The following is a 21,549-nucleotide window of genomic DNA, read 5'->3' as shown; positions in this document are numbered from 1 at the left end:
CTTCAGAAGTAAACCCATACAGATACCTCATAGAACCTTCTAGCATGGGAGGTATAAAGGCTGGGTCATACTTCTTCAAAGATGAACACACTGCTAATGATACCTACACCATTTGGTTATTTATTCTGACATCCAAAAGGTCTTTCACAGGAAGCTACAAAACCTGATAAGAGAAGTACATGCTTAAAGGACTGATAAATTTCAGCTGTCCAGTGCTTGCCTAGTATTCCAGAGGCCCTGGGTTCCATCCCAGCAACGCCAGCCAAACAAAACACACACACAAAAAGTACACACTCAGTCCAGTTTACTAACTAGAGAAGAGGCGAGGAACTGAATTCTTAGGATGAAGCACCAGCAGTATGGCTGCTGTGGACATCCAAGCAGAGGAGGAACATCTTTGATATGCTAATGAATGATACAGAAGATGCCAGCGATTGGTCTACTATGCACAAAACTGAGTTAACTAAGAAGCAAGGGGAACTGACAGCTCAAGCAGAAACACACAGACAAGAATCAGGAAGCAAATGTTCTACCGGAACCAGCTTTAGAATGAGACATGACGGCCGGGCGGTGGTGGCGCACGCCTTTAATCCCAGCACTCGGGAGGCAGAGCCAGGCGGATCTCTGTGAGTTCGAGGCCAGCCTGGGCTACCAAGTGAGTTCCAGGAGAGGTGCAAAGCTACACAGAGAAACCCTGTCTTGAAAAAAAAAAAAAAAAAAAAAAAAAAAAAAAAAAAAAAAGGAGACATGACACCAATTGATGGATTTTTCAGAAGGTGTGACATTTAGTACAGGCACAGATGTGTCTGTAACCAGTGTTCAGGAAGCCCTTCAACGGTGGGTTATAGCAGAGTTCTCTGTCCCACTGCAATAGCTGCAATCCAAGTGAAGACTTGGATTAGATGATCTACTGTAATCGGTACTGATGAGGTCTCCTCTCACTGAGCACTTTGCATTCTGTCATCTCATCGACTCTTGAGCAAATGGAAAATAAAACGTCTCCAGAAAAGTCAATGTGATCCTAGAAGGTTGTTGCTAGACATCGAGTGCTAAAGAGTAGAATGTGAAGAGCACCACGTGAGATATTCAGTGGGTATCAAGGAGTCTAGGGATGCAATGGCCAGACACATAGTTTAAAGGGACCTTGGGCACTAGCCAGGTAACAGACCTATGTGGTGGCAAAGTCAGTTTTTCAAGAGATTCTTTCCCCTCTTAGAGTGGACACTTGGAAGCAGCAGTTGGGGAAGGCCCAGTCTAAGAGGTCCTGCACACTGAGTTGGTACAGCCATGAAGCCGTGCTCTCTTGCTAGACCAGAAGAATCCCAGTCAAGCAACATCAAACTATTAGAGAGCCACTGGGCACCAGGATGAGGAGGGAGGCCATATCAAAAAGAGGTGGTGCACATGAGTGCTCAGCTTGGAAAAGAAAGTCTCCCAGGCAACAAGAAGCCCATGCAGCCATACTACCAGCAGGTACCCATGAGAGGAAGGAGGATGACAGTGCATTCTGCAATGTGGCCCAAGGAGGCACGCTGAAATTTAGTGCATGTATTTTCTTCATGTGGATTAAGATGAAATTTAGACCAAGACATGATCCAGGCCACAATACTTACCATGTCATCAGCTGTGGCCAAGCAGAAGCTACTGGAGGGCTCTTTAGTAGCCAGGCTGCCATTTTTCCTAGTGTTTTTGCCTTGGGTGGTGATGCTTCAAAAAGAATTCCCTCATGCTAAGGTGCGAGTCATCTGATGTGTTAATAGCTCAGATGTTAAAGTTCCTCCTAGAGCCTTAAGATTCAGCTCAAGAGCATAGTATCGAGTGTCTCTGGAGTTCCAAAGTAAAGGAACATGTAAGCTCAGAGGACTTAGAGGGAACAGCTAGGCTTCTTTTTGTTCATACCAGAAAGACAATATACATTCAGGACATTTCCAATGGCAATGAAGGTACCATACCTGTGATGATGGTAAGGATGGTGGTGGTGGTGGTGGTAGTGGTGGTGGTTGTTGTGGGAGGAGGGATAGTTGTGGGGGGATCTGGATAAAAAAAAAAAGGAAAATCAAACCCACAATGCTGAACACAACAATGACCAGTAACGACAAACGAAGGCATGGAGACACTGAGATGTTGGTTGGATGGCTTCCTTCTTTAAACCATCAAGTTCCTTCCCCTCAGAGATGTAGGTCTGAAACTACATCCCAAAGCCTCAGTTGGAAGAGCTAAGAAAAGAAGAACAGCTTTCTTATTCATGAAGTGAATACAAATGAAATGGGAAATAGAAAAGTGAGAAAAAATAATCTAAACACTCAAAACCCCTAACCCCGCCAGATCTTAAAGGCAAGGCTAAGTCACCTCTGTGCCAAGAAAGCACAATGGCTGTCCCTTTCTACTTCACAGATGGGAGGAAAGAGTTGAAGGAGCTGCTGCATTTAAAGGGCTTGTATCAGCCAAGGATGAACGTGGCACTGCACACATGCTCTCTGCAAATGCTAACTTCATTATTCTCCATCAATACATCCCAGCAGGAAGGAAAACCACTTCTGTATCCATAATAAGTACAAAGAAGAGAGAATGTCACCACGGACTGAGGACCAAGTTCCAGGCAAGTGAGATTTTACCGAGATGTTATTTTTTTTAAAAGTCAATAAATTTTTACACCTTATAAATATTAATAAGTTGCCTTTGCTCATGTTAAAAGCTTGACCTAAGTGGACCACAATGATAAAAATGAAAGAACATCTTCTACCTTGTAAACAAGAGAGCTAAATATAAATGAAGTTTGACCCTCAAATCCAGGAGCCTGAGAGGACGCCTCTGTCTGGTACTTGATACACTGTATCTTCTATCATCTCAAAAATTATTTGGGGATAAGGAAAGGGCAAAAAAGAAAAAAAAATCTAAGCCCAGATGATCAAACTGAATATGTTAAATTGTCAGCAAGACTTTGAACTAAGCAATCATTCTGCTATAATAGAGCAGAGGACGATTTGAAGGCTTTTGATTTTAAATTTTATCTAAAGCACGTCAACTTTTTCTCCCTGACACATCTGGTGTCCTTTTATCTTCAAGTGAGCTCTCGGATTGTCTAATTAATACATCAAAACTTTAATTATATATTGCACCTTTACTGGGTTTGGCACAACTTCCTGGGAGTTGATGGAATGACTCTTTTGGGCTTGGCTGCAAGGGCTGCATGAAATGATGCCTATCATTGATCAATAATCAAAAGTTTTCATTTTCTCCACCAACTGCTTCTCTCACACAATCAGACTTGTATGAACTTGATAAAGAAGGACCAACAGCACACGGCTCTGCTTTGTGCCAGGCTTTTCTCCTTGAAGATGTGGAAAGAAGCAAATTAAACTGTTGTTTAATGCAGCCTCCAATGAGTCTAAAAAAAAAGGACTCCAGGCAAAGTCTCATTCTAAGAAGTAGAAATGATGAAATTTAAAATTTAAATTACTCTTTTAAAAGAACAGGATAAGAAATGACTGAGCATCATTTCAGTCTTGTCCTTTGGTGTGTTTTATGGAAGCCACAGGTGAGAAAGTTGTTTTTGTGATTGGGCAACTTGTTTGAACACATTTACATCAATGACAGGTGCCTACTAGAGACAGGTGAGCTGAGTGCCCTGAGACTCTAGCCAGAGTGGGAGACACTGCCTCCTTCCGCTACAAGTAAACTGTCCAGAGAGTGCCTCCTGCCCATCCAGGGGACACATAATGTGTTTTTTCTGTTTGTCTGACTTATAGCATTGCTGCTGAACAGCAATACTGCTACTCAGAAGACCTGCCCTGCTGTACTCTAATGCTATTTTCAAAACCACTTCTAAATGCAATAGCACAAAGCATAGGATGTGTGCAACACGGTAAGAATGAGGGTGAATGTGATCTGAAGATATAATTATGAACCAAAAGGCAGACAAGATGAACAAGAGGACAAATGTCAGGGAGAGGTCACCAGGACCTCTCAATATGTAAAAACGGTACACGTTCAGTGATCTCCATCACTGCTGGGCAAATCTTGTCCTTCACATCTGGCTCAGGAAATCTTGAATGAATCAGATTCCATTATCAGGTGAAACATCCTTGCTGAGGTCATTTTCAGTAAGAAGGGTAGCACAAGGCTACTATTTAAGAAACCAGAGGGCTGGCATGTAGCTCACCAGAGAGTGCTTACCCAGTATGCCAGAGGCCCTGAAATCAATGTGCAGCATTATAACAAACATAGGGAGAAACAGAAAGAGCTGGAGCTAATGAGCTGTGCTTGAAACATGGATGCTAAAAGAACAAACCCAACTGGGATTCAGGCTCTAACCAGCCAGATGCTTTGAGGAGAGAAGTTACTTCCAGAGAATTAAATATTTTAGAAGTGTATCAACTTTTAGTTCATAGAGTACTTTAAAAATTGCTTAAGTACCACAGTATATTGCTCTTGAAAGACAATCTGCCTATCCCTGCCCAAATTGTTAGAATGTTTTGTTACTAGACCAGCAATACTTCGGTTTAGTATGCTAGCCTGCCATTCCAATGGTGCTACTAGCAGGGACCAAGAAACAGAGAATCCCTAGGAGGCTGGATGGATCATGGATATGCCTGTATACAGGAATGTTTGCCTAAGTAGGTGAGTTCCTACAATTCTTACTTTTCAAATAATGCATTATGGTCCAGGGAGCTAATCTCAAAAGGTCAATCTCATTTTGGAGGGGCTTGGTCTCTTGAAAAGCCATGAATAAGAGGAACTGCAAAGATCAACTTTGCAGTGACTTTTGGGATGACAGTGTGGTGGCCCTAAGGCAATCTGGGGACCCTGTGAACTAGGCCATGTTGTATGATGGTTCTAAGCTTCACTTGATCATGTCGAACGGGGTGAAAGATAAGCACAGATCATGGTGTTATTATGGAAACTGGATGAAATCGTCTAAAACTGTCAATGCCAGAAACAGCATGAAGGGAACACTCAACAAATTCTCATTATAAGCTAATTTTCCAAATTATGCAAATATGCTTGCCAAACAAGGCCTCAAAAATGTTTCTTCTTCTCATCTTGAGATGTAGGAATAGTAGGTACAGTTGAACTGTTTTCGGTCTTCTGAATCAGAGAAGTGCGTCACAGATGGGCAGAAAGTGCTCACTGGTTTTTGGAATGTGAAGCCTGTAAAAAGAACTAGACTGATATCTATAAACCTGGGCACAAATGTCAGGGGCACTTCTATCAGGCTTAGACCTTAGGGTGGAAGGGGTGTATGCAAGAGAGGAAAGCATCTTCTATCTCTGCCAAATAGTGCGACAGAGCTGCTCTGCACCTCGCCAGCTGAAACTGGGTGCCCATGCCCCTTTCTCACTTCTGCAGCAGAACCATTTTTTTTTTTTTTTTTTTTTTGTAGATTTCCTTAACCACTGAGGAGAACAGTAGCTAGGTATGGACCACTAATGAGACTGGGCAGCATGCAAAGACAGCATACTCTAGAGGCTTGCAAATGCAGGGATTTGACAGGATCTTTTAATTTTATATTATGCTAAGGCAGCAGTTCTCAATCTGTGGGTCTCGACCCCTTTGGGGTTGCATAACTGATATTTACATTATGATCCATAACAGTAGCAAAATTACAGTTATGAATTAGCAACTAAATAATTTTATGGTTGGGGTCACCACAACATGAGGAACTGTATTAAAGGGTCGCAGTATGAAGAAGGTTGAGAACCATGTGTTAACAGGGAAAAAAAATCCCTCAGGTATAGGCTAAAGATTATAATTTCATATTCATATAGGTATAGCACAAAGGATGCCTCTCTCTGTTTAAAGATGCCTCTCCTTCATAAGGAGGGTGTCCAGGTTCTGAGACAGTACAGTGTAAATATTATTCCATATGTATAATTTATGTGTCAATGCTTATATTTACAAAGCTATCATGAAGACAGAAATGGGGCCCCCATATTCAAATATTTATAACATTAGGATTTTGATGCCTCTGGTTACTCATATGTTGGGCCAATGCATGACTTTTTCTTAGTATAAAGTGAAGAGACTTCAATTGGAAAGAAGAGATTCAATTTGATACCATAAGACTATAAAGAGAGTGTACTTCTCAATTAAATAGAGGATGTTCACAATATACAAAATCGGCAGCAATATATGAATGGGAAATGCCCAGCACCATTGGTGTTCAATGTGTATCTGCTGATTCCAAAGTGAAATTCATGATAATATGCTTTAATAACCCTGTAGAAAGATGTTAAGAAAACACGACATCTTTTTAAAAGTTGGCATTTGTGTCTAAAACAGAAGGTATAGGTGGTCTCTGCAACTACCAAGGACCTTACATTTATTCTGAGTGTTTACTGGCTTGCACAGTCTTCTGGATTTAACAGCTCCATGTTAAAAATAAGATAGTTCTGTTCATCAAAGTGGGAGAAAGGCTAGCCTAGGCATCACAGGAAAAAAAAACCACTGGGAATAAACTTTCTGAGCTGAACGCCACTAATTAGTAAGGTTGAATTTTTCAGACATTACTTCTAACATAATCTCCATGGCCTGTGCCTGAGGACAGCCTTCCTACTCAGCATGAGCAGAGACTGTGATCTTGTGGGAAACCCCCACCATTAGAGAGAAAAGAACAGTCACTGTCCACATAGGTGGGGACCACCAGGGTCCACCTCAGGCCAGGCTTCTTTAAATTCCTGAAGGACACCAACTGTTTTTTTGGTTTTCAACTTGACCAAAGGCTTTGGGGGTGAAGCCCAGGCAGCAGCTCCATGCAGAGGGGCAAGAAGGGAGGCGTTTCGTCTTCTCACGTACCGTATACATACAGCATGTAGTCCGAATGAGCTTTCCCCACTATGTTAGAAGCCTCACAACGGTAAGTACCGTTATCTGTTTTGTTTAGGTTATTGATGAACAGGTTTGGCCCGGACAGTACGGCATGTTGAGGCATTTCGTCATCGACTCTCACCCAAGTTACCATCACAGGCCTGCAGAGCAAAGGCAAGAAAGACAGGGTCATTCCCCACTCAGGTAATTGTATCCAGTTTCTCACCCGTGCAGCCAACTAATCACATGCGGGGCGGGGAAGTTAACCGGACCCACTGAAGAAATGTGAAGTTCATAGAATGAAGATCATGCAATGGCCAAACGTATGCTTGGAATATTATTTTAAAAAACATAATCAGGTGTTTAGAAATCTTCAAGACTTGGTAAGTGCGAGTTTTAGTTCCAATTCATCTTCAGTAAGTGAGCAAATAACTCAACGTGCCCAACTCACATGCCCTGCTGTGTGGTTTCACACCAATTCAGCCAGGACAGAGCTCACACATTGTTAATCATCTCATTAATTAGAGAGGGAAAAAAAGCAAGGTCTTGGCTAGTGGTGCATGCAACAACCTAATGGTTACTAATATACCAAATGTTTGCTTGCTCAGAAGCCGCTTGGGAGTTATAAATGGACCTTGACATCTGAGCAGCCCTCCTCATCTCCCTCCCTTTCTCTGATGGGCACTGACCATGCTGGCTCTACCACTAGGCTATATCAACAGTCTTCCTTAATTGCCATTGGCTCTCAAGGTTGCCCTAGCTGGTCCAGAACTTGGGTGTGTAGACCAGGCTGCCCTTGAAATGGCAGTGAGTTTCCTGACTCTGCTTCCAGAGTAGCTGGGATTACAGACCTGTGCCATCAGCCTGGGCTTCAACAGAGCTTTACGTTGATCTGTTTTTGGAAAAGCTACCTTTGATTCTGGAAAGATGCAATCACTTCCTCTCTCTTTAGTCTGACTCTCCCCACCTGGGATGCCACTTGGATGGCCCTGTCCACCTTGTCTATCTGCCCCTGATCAGTAATTGGCCCCCTGTATTGGCTCCTCTAGACCCAGATATGGCTGGACCTTCCCCATGAGTGAATTTGGTTCTTGAATTAATGACGAAAGAACATATATCAATGTAGACTCTTTAGGTCCAACAAGGGAATTTGCTTATCAAAAATACGTTTTAGTGACTTAAAATAAATACCACACATATCTTAAGATAGCCATTAAGGAAAAGCAAATTTGACAAGATGCTCTGGAGAGAAGCGTGCATAGACACCAACTGCCCTTCACTCACTGAACTTGAAATCTGTGTTCTTCAAGGTGGTTCTTTCATGCTCCTAAGAAACCAAGTGCATATCTAAGAGTGTATCTGAAAACATGTTCTTTTGTGTAGTGTGTGTGATGTTGGAGACGGTACTCAGGGCCTCAGGAGTTGGGCAAGCACATACCCCCGGTTGTACCGTTAGTCCCCAACTTCTATTTGAAAGGAAGGATGACACGGGTTGGGTTTGAACATACAAGCAATTTTCTTTCAGTCCCTACCACTACCTCTAAGGAGCAGTGACATGCGCAGACACCCAGGCATAAATGACGAACGGATACTCAAGTTAGGCCTGCCAAGTAGCATTCCAATGTTCAAATGGGATGTGAAGTTGCAATTTTTCTTTAATTACACGTGGTTTGTCATCACAATGCAGTAAATTATTTAAAAGTTAGTACTGCATATGTCCTCCTTGTAGGCAGTAGCAAATGGGGCTGCCTGGCAATCAGACCTCACGCCCTGCTGCTTGACAGTTGAAACAATCAGTGGGGGTAAGCACTGAGAATATTCACAATATATAATGGCAAGTTAAATTACCATTTTTATTGTATGCAATTTCTTGAGAAAATAAATAGGTAATATGCAAGGAGGGATTGCTACAGAGTAATGCCTGCTTGCTCACACAACCACATACCCTTTCCAATTTGAGAGGAACAAACCAATACCCTCTCTGGCAAAAATGTCCTGAAGGAAACATGTAATTTACTGTCCCTGTGGTACATGCAATCGAACACAGTACCTTCTTCAGGAGAAAAAAAATACAGAAACAAAATACAGGTTAGCAAGCCCAACAGTACAAATGTAACTGATGTGGTTGAAATACAGGTGCTGTCAACAGTCAGAGGCCCATGAGAAGTGTTTTCCCTTGGTCCATGGGGTTGTTTGGGAGACAAGGGAAACTGCTAATTAGGGCATAAGTCACTTTATAAAAGGAAAGATCTGAATCTTTTTGAAGGGCTTAAAAGAGAAAAAGACTGCTTTGTCAAAGCTGGGATCAAATAACCCAACAGCACCAGAAAAGAAGCAAAAAAGAACCAGATCCCCCTTCCTCTAAAGGTCATCTTTATAACTACCTCCTCAGGCAGAGGGGAGGCTAACTAGCCCATGTATACAGGGCGGTGGAAGAAGGAGAAGGGACTAGCTTGCAATAGCCAGGCTCCTCCCTAACACAGTGTCCTCTTGGCTCCTTAACTAGCACAGGGTGAGCTCTCTCCGAGGATGTGGAAGGAAGTACTGTTAAGATGCTCCTAGGTCTCCACAGGAAAATTGTGAAGATACTGCTTACCCGAACTGAGGGGACAGAAGAAATCATGCCACAGGGACAGCAGAGGGAGCTCATTGCTGCTTTTCCCATTAAGTACTGCTCAAAGTTTTAGTGCCCTTAATCCCAACTTGACCTGTCCTTCCATTTTATGATTCAGTGGACTGCGCTGCTTTTGTTTGTTTTATCCTCTCAAAGAGTTAAAACCACTTTATTTTACTAGAAAGATGAAAAGCTGCTCCCTTCTTCCTTCTGCTCTCAGTAAACTCTGAGATATCTGCAGTAGCACAGCCTCAAGGCTTGTTTGCCATGTTAGTGGTGATCCACACCACTCTTCTGATTCATGCTGGATTATTGTGCAGAGGTAAACAGAGCCTTTCCATCACCCTCCTCAGCAACATGAGAGTCTGTCAGCTCTCCCCTCCTCCTCCTGGGCAGCGACAGTCACATTCTCCTTGAGGACAGTATCTCTCCCCACTTACAAAGCTGCTTCTCAGTCAAGTACAGCTCTTTCCTTGGAAGCATTTTTTTTTTTTTTTTTTTTTTTTTTTTTTGTCTACATCTGGCCCTAAACATCTTCCAGCTTGGCAAGAACACCATTGTTAGCGGACATTCTATTGCATTGAGAGTATACTGACATTTTAAATGATTTTTATTTCTGTGTACCCATGTGTGTCTTTGTGTGTGTGCACGTGTAGGTGGGTATCTGTGGAGGCCAGAAGAGGGTGCTGGGACCCTGGAGCTGGAGGGATTTGCCACCAGATATGGATGCTGGGAACCAAACTTGGATCCTCTGCACTAGCAGTGGGAGCTCTTAACTGCTGAGCCATCTTTCCAGCCCCAGTATGTTGAAATTTTATGTAAGAGAAAATAGCCCTGACCAGCCTGTTGACAACCATAAAATAGAATTTGCCAGGATTTCAGCTTCCGCTGGCATTTTCCTCCCATCCTGACCATTGAGAATCAGGTATTTATTTCCCTCTCATTGAATATTCTTTGTTTTTTGAAAAATCATCCATCCTTTTTACAGCAGGAGACAGGTGACAGGCCAATGAGTTGGGAATGCACAGCTTCATGTTGTGACATTTACCGCTCATGACCCTCTGCCAACGTTAGCCTTCAGAACTTACTGGGGTTTCCCGATGGCTTCACACGTCAACTCAAGCGCATCCCCTTCCCGGGTCAGGCCTTGTAGAGGGTAAGTCATCTGGATATGCACTTGTGGCTTATCTGTGTGACAATGACACAAAGTGTGATGTTTAGCAAACAATAGCACCAGGTAGATGAGACCTGCATACTGCCACAAACCCCATACGGCCAGTACTTACTCTCTTCCCATCCATGTGCCTTCAGCAACATCCTTCTAATTAGTTAGTAATCCTGGCATTTGTTCAAATTAAATTGACTAATAACTCTAAGGAGTGAACCTTGAATAGATAAGAGACTCATAAGCCAACTGTGCCACATCAAACAATCCCTGTGAAATACATTTTGTTACATTGAACTTTATCTCTAAACTCAGTCAAGCTAAGGGAAACTCATTTGCCTTCATGCTGAGGTGAAGCTGCAGATATTTGTGGTGCTCAGAATTGATACATTTTATCGTATATCACATAACACCATGTGACAATGTGTTTTGACACTGCATATTAACAAGTTGTCTCTTCTATGCTCTTGCTATCAAATTGTTTCCTGAATTCCACTCAAACAGCTTTATGAAGGAAAGATGTGGAGAGATGGGTGGCCCAAAATGAAACCATCCTGATGTAAACATAGAAGAGGAAAAGGGGACTGACATTCACCCGGAGCCCATTATCTGAGGAAACATTCCCCGTGATGGAATAAGCAAGAGTTTTAGGGATGACAACTTTGGTACCCATAAACGACACAGCTAGTTGGAGGGCACAGAGACAATATAATACCAGATAGCCCTACAGACTGAAGAGTGGGGCAGAGTTCTGATTCTAAAGTACATTTCTCAATGGCAGTCCATAATTAAAGCTGAGTATAGCTTTCTAATTCAATCGTGCATTCAGGAAAGTGACACAAGTTAACAGTGGCTTAAAGCTGAGACTGCTGGGGAGATGGCATGTGGGTATCAGAGATGAATGATGGGGGTTCAGGGACTAAGGCAGGAAAGCAGAAGTAGTTACAATCAGCATGGCTAGATGTACAAAGACATTTATAAATAGAACCTGAGTGGAATCAGATATTTTCCTACGCTTCTCATTGAATTCTGTGGCTCTGTAAATGTGTGTTTTTGGAAACAGACCCAAGAGTAATAAGTGTGAGAGGGCAAGACATCAGTTGGCTGAAAGGTCAAAACAATTACCATAGCTTTACTTTCCCACACAATCACAGCACCTAAACAACAGCCCTTTGGCCTTTTACAAGTAGTGGTGAGCTCATTAGTATTCATCCTATAGAATAAGAGAGAAGACAGAACTATGGCCGGGCTCCGCCAACCTCACCCCCCCCCCCCCCAGCTATGGACGCCACGCAGGGGAGTCATCACCCAGGACAGCTGTTGTCGGATGAATCTTTAGTCTCGATCCCATCACATACCCTCCCAGGTCATTATGGTCCTTTTAAGAGAGCCCCCTTGAACACCCACCAGTGTGCACTGCCCACTGGGAATTGGTAGTACTTTCTGAGGAGCAATGTCACTTGTCAGAGGACATAAAGCTGACAAAAGCTCCAGATGGCCACTGCAAGTCACACAGTCCCTCCCTTGGACTTACTGGCAAAGCAAAATGGTAAGGATCCTGATAAATGTTATTAGAGAAAGGCAGAAATATTTGCATAGAATAAACAGGGTGACCTTGAACTAGCATTGCTCTGGGGCTGAAGCAAGGGCTCTTGGGCACCCACTTTTAGATCCTATCTTAGACTAAACAGAACCTTGAGGTGTACTGTATGTCTATTATTTTTAATGATACAAGTTCTTCTGCCTGAAATACAGCTATTTGATGAAATCTGTTTTTTAAAAACAAAAACAAATGGGAGGTTATGACATACAGATAAGCTGTCTAATAGTTCACACCGAGAAACCTAACAGCACCCAAGAAATCTTGCTTAGAGGACTTCTGACATAACAAGAGAGCCCCAAATCTAGGCAGCAGCATAACATCTGCTTATAGGTTGATCTGTGAGCCACAAGAGCTAGGTATTTTCATGCACTGCTGACTTCAGCCTGCTAGTTAAGGAGAACAGAATGGCTGCTGATCTGCACTGGCTGCCTGAGCTTGCCAAAGCATGCTTGTTGGTCTCCTGGTCTACGCTTGCTGGTTTATGCCGGCTGCTGTGTGCTTGCTGAAGCATGCTTGTTGGTCTGCAGTTGCTGGTCTACACTGGGTGGTCTGTCTTACTAGTATGTGCTTGCCGGTCGGTGTGCAAAATTTCTGTTGCTTCCTACTCTGTGTAATTTACAAGCAAACAGCAAGTGTGTATTTTCAGGACAGTGTACTCCGTCCAGGTCATCCCATGTTCAACTTCCACTAATAATAGAGTGTGGCAACGTCTAACCCACCCCGCCTCTTTGATACCATTAAGTTTGTTTTAAACTTTTGTTGTTTTAACACATGTTCCAATGAGCTGTTTACCAGTTGTCAATCACACACATAAATCAGAAAGAGCAGCTGAAGGACTTGCCATGACTGAAATTTGTATTTGAAGCCCCAAAAACTACACCCTGAGGAGCTCTGATCACTGCTTTTCTCAACGAATAGTCCAGGTACCTGGAGAAGCTTCTACCATGTTCGGTATGGACACAGCTGCCAGTTACCCCAACGGCTGGCAGAAAAAGCTCACATCATTGACACACACAGTATTTATGGGCATATCATCTGAGCAGGGGCAGCTGAGCTATCTTTACACCCTATAAACCAAACAGAAGGACTGAGCACCAAGACCTGTCCCTGAGGTGACAGGAAACTTAAAGGCAAATTTTATTCCCCTTCCTATGTCCTAACTGAGGAACTTAAGACTTTTCAACAGGTGGGACAGCAACATGGGGATTTCAGTAATGCCTCAAGGAATCAGGGGCATTAAATTGCCCCCCAAAAGACCCTGGCTACAACAGAGACATGTGAAAATATCAAACTATCCAGATGGCTGATTGAAGAGCCAGAGCTTATCATTCATCTTTTAATTACATACATAAATCAAATGTTATAACTCACCAAATCTTTTCTGAAACAGAACCAGACTCCAAGATTTATCTTTAAGTAATGAGGTAAAGCCTTGCACAATTTCTGGGGGAATCATTTTACGCCTCGGTTGGTGTCATTAGGCACAAGGCTAAAAGCCAGATGACACTTTCTACCCGGGCAGTAACTGTCCAGCAACATATTGCTCAGAATGGCTTAATGTCATTATAAAATGGAACTGCTATATAAAAGTAAGAAAAACAGTTGGGCCTGTGCACTTAAGGGGCATTGCACTCATAGAGATGGCATCAGCAACAGCCAATCAATTAGGTGGAAAGATCTGAGGGCTTCATAATATACTGTAACTCTTTAAGCCCTCTAAAATACACTTAGCAAGACCACTAGAGCTGACAAAATTTGTTCATTAGTCAAAGTTGCACAGAGGGTTAATATACCAGGAGGTCAAAGGGCACACTATAGTAGCAACCAATTAAAAAAAATAATTTTAGGAAGACATTCTGATTTGATGAGACATTCTTTAAATGTACTTTCCTTGCTATAAAGGGGGAAATAAAAAAGAAAACTCTTAAAGAGGTCTGAATGGCGTGCTGGCAGATTACAATTGATTTCATGCCAGTCTGACCTTGCACTACGTTCCGTGATCTTCTTAGAAGATGAAACTCAGGATTCTGTAACCTGTATGTCAACTTCCTATGCAAATGAAAATGCAGTCTCCTCTCTGAAACCCAACACTAGCACATCAGGTCTTTAACTGGGATGCCATCTTTCCCATGGAGCAGAGAGCAGAAGAGCTGAAGCCAGGGGGAGTGTCCTGATGTCTTAGCAGATCTATCCCAGGGGCACCTGCTACTTCCTCTCTTTTTCTTTAAAGTTCTAAGTCAGGGCATGCTAACACCAAATGTTCTTTGACATGCCTACTACAACCAGGGCCAAGGGTTTTGCATGAAAATCTCTACCTATAACTACAAGGACTTGAGTGCAAATCTCCAAGTTCCTTGCTTTATTTCCATCCAATGTTCAGAAACACACTGGGTGTGGGATTTGACGCCCATGGATCATGGGCTCACTTTTCTAGTCCTCCCAGGGAGAACTCAGCAGCACCCATATTGCTGCTACCAGCATGGCTAGGAGAGGGTCTGGGTCAGGCCCTGTGCACTCAAGCTTGCAGGAAGCAGTGACTGGAGGAGAGTCTGTCAATCATGGAGGATTACTGCAGTTTGGAGTAGAACAACAATGCCAAGATTAACCAGAGATTTGGTTCGTATTAGAAGCTGTTTGAGCTCAAAGCAAAAATCAGGCCCTACAATGCGGTTGTTTAAACTGCTGGGGGAGACAGCTTTGTAAGGAGAAGAGGGCACTGCGGGGCACAAAGGGAGACCGCACCTGGCTGGGGACCGGTCCACAGAGCTCCCAGAGAAGGGAAAAAGGACAGCTTGTAAAACACTTGCTTTTCTACTGTCCTAAGGCACTCTCGACTAATTTTCAGGGCTGGTTGTTTGCTCTCATGGTGAAACAACCTCCTACAAGTATGGTACAAACTGCAGCACTTAAAATTATACTCCCTACCTGTAATCACAGCAGCTGGGAGGCTGAGGCAGGAGGATTTCCATGAGTTGGAGGTCAGCCTGAGTTACACAGAGTGACTTCTAGAAAAGCCTAGGTTATTGAGTGAGATATTTGCCTCAAAACAAAAGGAAAAGAAAAGAAAAGAAAAGAAAAGAAAAGAAAAGAAAAGAAAAGAAAAGAAAAGAAAAGGCAGATTAAAGCAATCAATTACACGTTTTGAGGAGGGATGAGCGATAATAGATTAAGAGGAGAATGAAATAACCCTGCTACGGGCAGGGTGGGAACCGAGGGCACTAGCAACACAGGACAACGTCACTTCCTCCTGTAGGATGCACCAGTTTTTTTGTTTGTTTGTTTGTTTTTGTGCTTGTTAAAATTACTGCTCACTCAACAGAACCCAGTTTTACTCCATGCCCTTGAGGAACATCATTCTGTTGACAATGGGGTCCATACTCACAGAGTGCTTGCTTCCCCATATCGTTGAGGAAATATTTAGGATCAGAAGAAAGTATTACTGAAGAGTGCTATTCTTTGAGAAGAGAGGGCTTTTGTTTGGGTGCCTCCATGTACATCTGTACACCATGTGTGTGCCTGGTGCCTACAAAAGGGTGTTTGCTGGGTCTCCTGGACTGGAGTTACTAATGGTTGTGAGCTGCCATGTGGGTGCTGGGAACCAAACTCAGGTCCTTTGGAACAGAAGTCAGTGCTTTTAACCCCTAGCTATCTCTGCAGCCCTCTTGTCTTGTTTTTATTTTTTCTTTCTTTCTTCTTTTTTTTTTTTTTCTTCTTTTTCGAGACAGGGTTTCTCTGTGTAGTTTTACTGCCTGTCCTGGATCTCGCTCTGTAGACCAGGCTGGCCTCCAACTCACAGAGATCTACCTGGCTCTGCCTCCCGGGTGCTGAGATTAAAGGCGTGTACCACTGCCCCCCTGCTTGTCTTGTTTTTAAATGTCAGGCAACTACAAAGGTGTCAGCATCTGGCACACAGGAAACATCTGGCAATGTATCTGTAGAAGAGGTGAACAATGCAGGAGGACATTAGAAAGCTGAGAAGCGTTAGGTCAGGGCTTCTCTTCCTAGCTCTACCACAGACTAAAATAATAGTAACAACAGTAATAATAAACCAGACAGGAGATAATAAACCATATAGTAAACAGTATGAATAAACCATCTTAGACCTCCAAAATAAATCTGTGGGTTTGTTTTGAAGGTCAAGCCAGTTCCCCAAATTTGAGGATCAGCCCAGGTATTCTGGCTGATGAATCTGAATTTCATGGCACTGTTACCTGGCATCTCTGGCATCTTTGGGGACACCATAAGGGGTTTTGTTTGACTATTCTTTTTACATTTTACAGGCCAGTGTCATGATCATTTAACCTTTCACAGGATCACAACTTGACCCCGAGTTAAAAACCTTTAAGCAAAGAGTGTACATTGGGCGGGTTTCACTATGTAAGTACCTGATGTCCACACCACACCACAGCCATCTTTATCAGCACAGCTCAGTGGCAGCAGCATTGGCTTGTTTCTGGAGGGGAACTACAGAAGGCCTTTCCCTTAGAGATCCTTCACACCTTGCCCAACCCTCACCTCGCCCTCATCTTGAATGCTGTCACTAGCTTCCTGCTTGCCTTGGTCCTGTGGACGGTACCACTCACAGTCCACAGGAAACTCCAGGAACTCGGAGCTGTCCCTGCTAGATTACAAATGGTGCTTCAGTCAGGGTCTCTCTGCCTTGATGATTTCTCATAAGGAATAATAATCACTGACATGGTCAGGCGGTGGTGGTGCACACCTTTAATCCTAGTACTCGGGAGGCAGAGGCAGGCAGATCTCTGTGAATTCAAGGCCAACCTGGGCTACAGAGTGAGTTCCAGGAAAGGCACCAATGCTACACAGAGAAACCCTGTCTCAAAAAACAAAAACAAACACCAACCAACCAAACAAAATCACTGACATAACCTCTCTGGAACCCAGCTCACTGATACACATATTGGATCCTGTTGGATACAGTCTAGAGATAGCAGCAACAGGTCCAATCTGAGGCACAGCTGTTTTGACTTGAAGACTACAACCTGGGAGCAGGATTAACCTGGGAGAGTGGGGGTAGAGCCGAGCAGCTGCTCTGGGAAGTTTAATCCTCCAGTCCAAACAGGAAAGATTTTCCAACTTCCAGGTTTTTCATCCTCCATCACCACAGGGTGCTATCAATATCACAGAAACATTCATTTTGTCACAGATAAAGAACAAATTTTGATCATCCCCTCAATGCCCAATTTTCCTCCAGTTGAGGGAATGGGGAAAAAAAATTCCAAAAACCAAAAACCACCCATCCTTCTCTAGACCATGGATGGATGGGAATATGGATTTATAAAATAGCTGCCTACATCCAGTCAATAAAACTCATTTTCAGAATGATGCCCACATACACGATGAACTGTCAGGTGAGAACTGGGCAGGGGAGGGGCTCCTATACCAGCTTCTAGCTTCGTTTCATTTTCTCTTTCTAGACTCAGCTCTTAATTTGTTTCTCTTTTTACAAATGCACACATGCACAAAACCTGAACAAAATGAGGATGTCTTACAAAACATTCTACAGAGCAAGACTACGGCAGGGGAGATGAAAGCCAGCAGCACTCACTCTGGCTCCCGCTCTCTCGTGCGGCCAGAGCAGGGCTTTCTTCCCTTTTCACAGCGCTCTGAATTCCATACTGAGGGTCACAGCTTCCTTTTGAATTCCCAGTTTATGTCGCAATGTGTTGCCACCTTGATGCTATTTAGACAGTTTTCTTTTAGCACGCAGACAGTGAACGGGTCTCGTTTAAACAGGCTGTTATTCGACAAGGGTGCACTCCCTCAGATCTGATGCTCAATAACCCTGCTACGACCGTATGACACTCTAATCAACCATGGTGTAAGTCTGGGCAACACACCTACACAGAGTTTGCAAGATGGGGGAGGGAAAAAAGGTGCAGAAAGACTTTAGGGTCATATAGCTCAGCATATTTAAAAGGCACAACTGTTCTCTGCACAACATCTAAGAAAGCAGAGCTCTGAATTCCACCTTGCCAACATAATTATTTTCTGTTTTAAACATTTAGCTGCATGCTGCTATACTCTTGCTGGGTCTCAGAATGAAAGCTAGCAAACTAGGAGCCCTACTGTATGGTCTTCATTCCCAGCAATGTTCCTATGAGAAAACCTTATTAATGAGCTTGCAAACGAGCACCCAACAGGGAAATGTCACAAACAAGAGCGGCTAATGCCCCAGAAAATCAAATAACTGAACACTTGGCTGATTGTGGTGCCTTTCATATTTATAATAAAAAAGAGGAAGGGGGGCTTTAATTCACTGATTCTGGAGGGGTCAACACCTTGCTGAACAAAACAACTCATTTATTTATGTTCAGAAATCTCCAGATGATAAATTACATTGATGTTAATCACTTCAATGCATACTACACAATTAATATCTGTACTCACCAAAATTTAAGGGTTATTAAAAGTATGACAGCATACACATCTGGCTGATTTTTCACATAATTGGGCACAACAATTTCTCCTGGTACCACAAATAGAGGTACTAACAAACAAACACTACAAAATACTGGTTCAATTAATTAGGACTTGAATCCATAAGACAAAAGCAATGCCAAGCTGTAGTTCAAACCTTGTCCACTATGCTACATAGAGACACTTAGCTTAAGAGGAGAGTACTTCACTACTTTTCTTTTTATTTCAGCTCCTTCCTCTGTCATCCTTCAAGTCAGATATTCAATGGCACAGAGTGAAGGTTGTCATTTCATTTTCCTGTGAACGTCATTTGTAAAACAGGACCTAACTTGTACGGAATTCTACCATCAGTCACTTAGTCCTGCTCATGTCCTGGTTGACGTTCATTTATCTTAGATGGGGCAGAGGGGTCATCCCACAAACCTTCATTGTCCAAAACTGGCCAAGATGAAAGCAACCGGGGATACTTAACAATATGCAGATTTACTTGCTCCGCGCAGGTCTTATCTACTTGGGGTAGAATATAAGGACTGTGAAGGGATTCAGTAACTACCTAGTAACTGGTAACTAACTGTTGATCCCTGATGATAGTCTGAAGAAATCTTAGCTTACAAAGGAGAGATCATTAAAAAAAAATGGTGTATTTAAAATTTTTATATGTGAACATATAATAAATAAAATATATGACATATTTTTACAGGTATTAATACACAGATCTGTTAAGCTAAAGCAATAAAGTGGAAAATAGGTCTTATCAACAGTTGAAGAAATTAGCAAAACTCTAATGGGTAAATGAACTCTTTATATTACAAGCAAAATGTGGTGACTGATTTTATTCCCTTCCCAGGTTTATTGCTATCAAAGGACTTTTTAGGGGTCAGTAACCCCATAAGGGTGGTAACTTCAGGGATTTGAATCAATTTAAAAATAGAGGGGGGAGAAGTGTACTGTTATTCCATGTGGGTGTCCACAAGAGTTCAGTGTCTACACAGACTGTTATTGGAGCAACTGTTCTCAGAATCCTGTCCCTTTTCTCCAGGGCATCAAGATGCCTGTCTGCAGAGACTGCAGTACTGCTAAGAAAGAATAAAGCCGTGCTGGCCCACTGGTTAACAGCTGGGACTTAGGGTCTAGAGCACCTGAGCCTCAGACTCGGAGACAGGAGTCCTTTGGTATGGAAGAGCTACTGGTGTTTAAGCAGACTCAAGTTGGTTGGGAATGATGCAGAAAACCCCAACTATGTTTGAAGATACTGAAGACTTCTGGGCTGATGTCATGAGGGTCAACACAGCTCTGGGAATGGAATGATACTCATTGACTGAAGAGCCAGGTGACTTTCTTAAGTTCGCAGAGCCTTAACTAAGATTACAAACCAGATCCCAAAGTCCCTTTCAGAATTACATAAAGCTCTGTAATTCTTAACCTTCCTTTTTACAAGATGTTTTTTCACCTACATATATAGTTTTTAAAAAGCATCAAGAATATATTGTTTATATAACTTAAGTTGAGGGAGGAAGAGAGTTGACTACAAAAGGCTGCCATGGTAAAGGTTTGAAATGATCAGTAGCTGCAAACTCATTTTTGAAGGTGTTGCAGTCACTTTCCTGAAGGGAGGAGCCCACAGTACTTTGTTAGATTGGAGCCAAATGGATTCGGATACAGAGCTGTATTCATTTTCTTGGAAGGACAAATCCCTCTTGAATCTATAGAAAATGAAAACAAGGCTAGGAATCATTATCACATTTTCCAGGGGTAGGAGGTGTACTGCTTGAAATATTCTGTATTTGGCAGTGAGTGTAATTTTGTAGGTGGGAGGGGCTACACTCTATTTAAAAGATACTCCGGGAAACTACTTAAAGGGTTTAGGGGTGGAAACTGGGTGGATATCCACTCAGGACTCACAAAGGAGCTAATGTATTATTAAAGCTAATGGGCCCCTACAAGGAACGTTAATGGATATTAAGTTTGCTTAAATGAATTACATATTAACAAAGTCACAAGAAATCTAGTATCTGCCAATTTAGATAATATCTGATCATTTCTGTTTTCCCATTATAGGGACATTACACCACAATAGTTTTAGTGATATGAAAATTATAAGCATGATGCTCATAATGAAGCTATATAATGAAGCAGAGGAAATGAATTAACAAGAAAAACCTGCATTCTCTAATGTAAATTGAGCCATGCTCGTATGGTAAGACGAGGTTGGGACAAGATGGTTTCTTATGAGCAAGTTCATAACTCCCCTTATATCTTGTACTACTGGGACAATTTAAACAGATAATAAGGAATGTATCAGCTAAAAAATGGCTTCCTAAGTCAAATCCAAACCCCAAGAACCTGTGAATATGGTCTAATTTGGAAAAAGAATTTCTGTATATGTAATCTTAAGTATCTCAAGATGAGACTACTCTGGATTATCTGGGTAGACGATAAATTCAGTGACAGTGTGTCCCTATAGGGCACACAAAGAGGAAACCACACCCTGAGAGATGGCTGTGGCTATAAAGCCCTAAGCTGTTGGGGGAACTCCCAGAGTACCTGCCCTGGAAGAAGCAGGAAAGGACCTTCTCTAAAGCCTCTGAAGGGAAGGCGGTCCAACTGAGACCTTGATTTTGATCCTTCGGCACCTAGAATTGTGAATGAATTTCTGCGGTTTTAGGCCAGGTCTGTGGGGCTGTCACTTTTTTCCAGTGGCCTTGGGACACGAACTCAAGAATTCCCAGAGCTGCTAATGTATTTCTTCCATCAGATCTCTAATCACTGCTCTCCCCCAAAACCCTCGAGAAACTGTCCACTACACACATTCCACTGTATCCTGGGACTTTCCAGAGAACAGACTATGGAAAAAGTCTTTTGAGGAAAAGTGAGAGAAGATGGCAACTTGGTCACAACCTTGGTTGGAGCATGGCTTTGGAC

At 42.7% G+C, this 21,549-nt stretch overlaps 1 protein-coding gene across 6 annotated transcripts in view; it reads right to left on the bottom strand.

The window, feature by feature from the left end:
* Positions 1-21,549, bottom strand: part of Cadm1 (cell adhesion molecule 1) — a 328,281-nt gene that overhangs the window by 30,086 nt on the left and 276,646 nt on the right. For 4 of the 6 annotated variants that reach the window (XM_059267777.1, XM_059267778.1, XM_059267780.1 and 1 more), the window contains exons 6-8: positions 10,510-10,609; positions 6,796-6,968; positions 1,953-2,033 (exon numbers count right to left, since the gene is read on the bottom strand). In XM_059267777.1, the coding sequence (XP_059123760.1) occupies positions 1,953-2,033; positions 6,796-6,968; positions 10,510-10,609 (354 nt within the window). The remainder of the gene's footprint in view (positions 1-1,952; positions 2,034-6,795; positions 6,969-10,509; positions 10,610-21,549) is intronic. The other 2 variants (XM_059267779.1, XM_059267782.1) reach the window with 1 other exon arrangement.

This window comes from Peromyscus eremicus, chromosome 7 (genome assembly GCF_949786415.1).
Source record: "Peromyscus eremicus chromosome 7, PerEre_H2_v1, whole genome shotgun sequence".
Taxonomy (NCBI): Eukaryota; Metazoa; Chordata; class Mammalia; order Rodentia; family Cricetidae; genus Peromyscus; species Peromyscus eremicus.
Note: the sequence above shows the minus strand (reverse complement) of the source record. Positions and strands in the feature narration are given on the sequence as shown.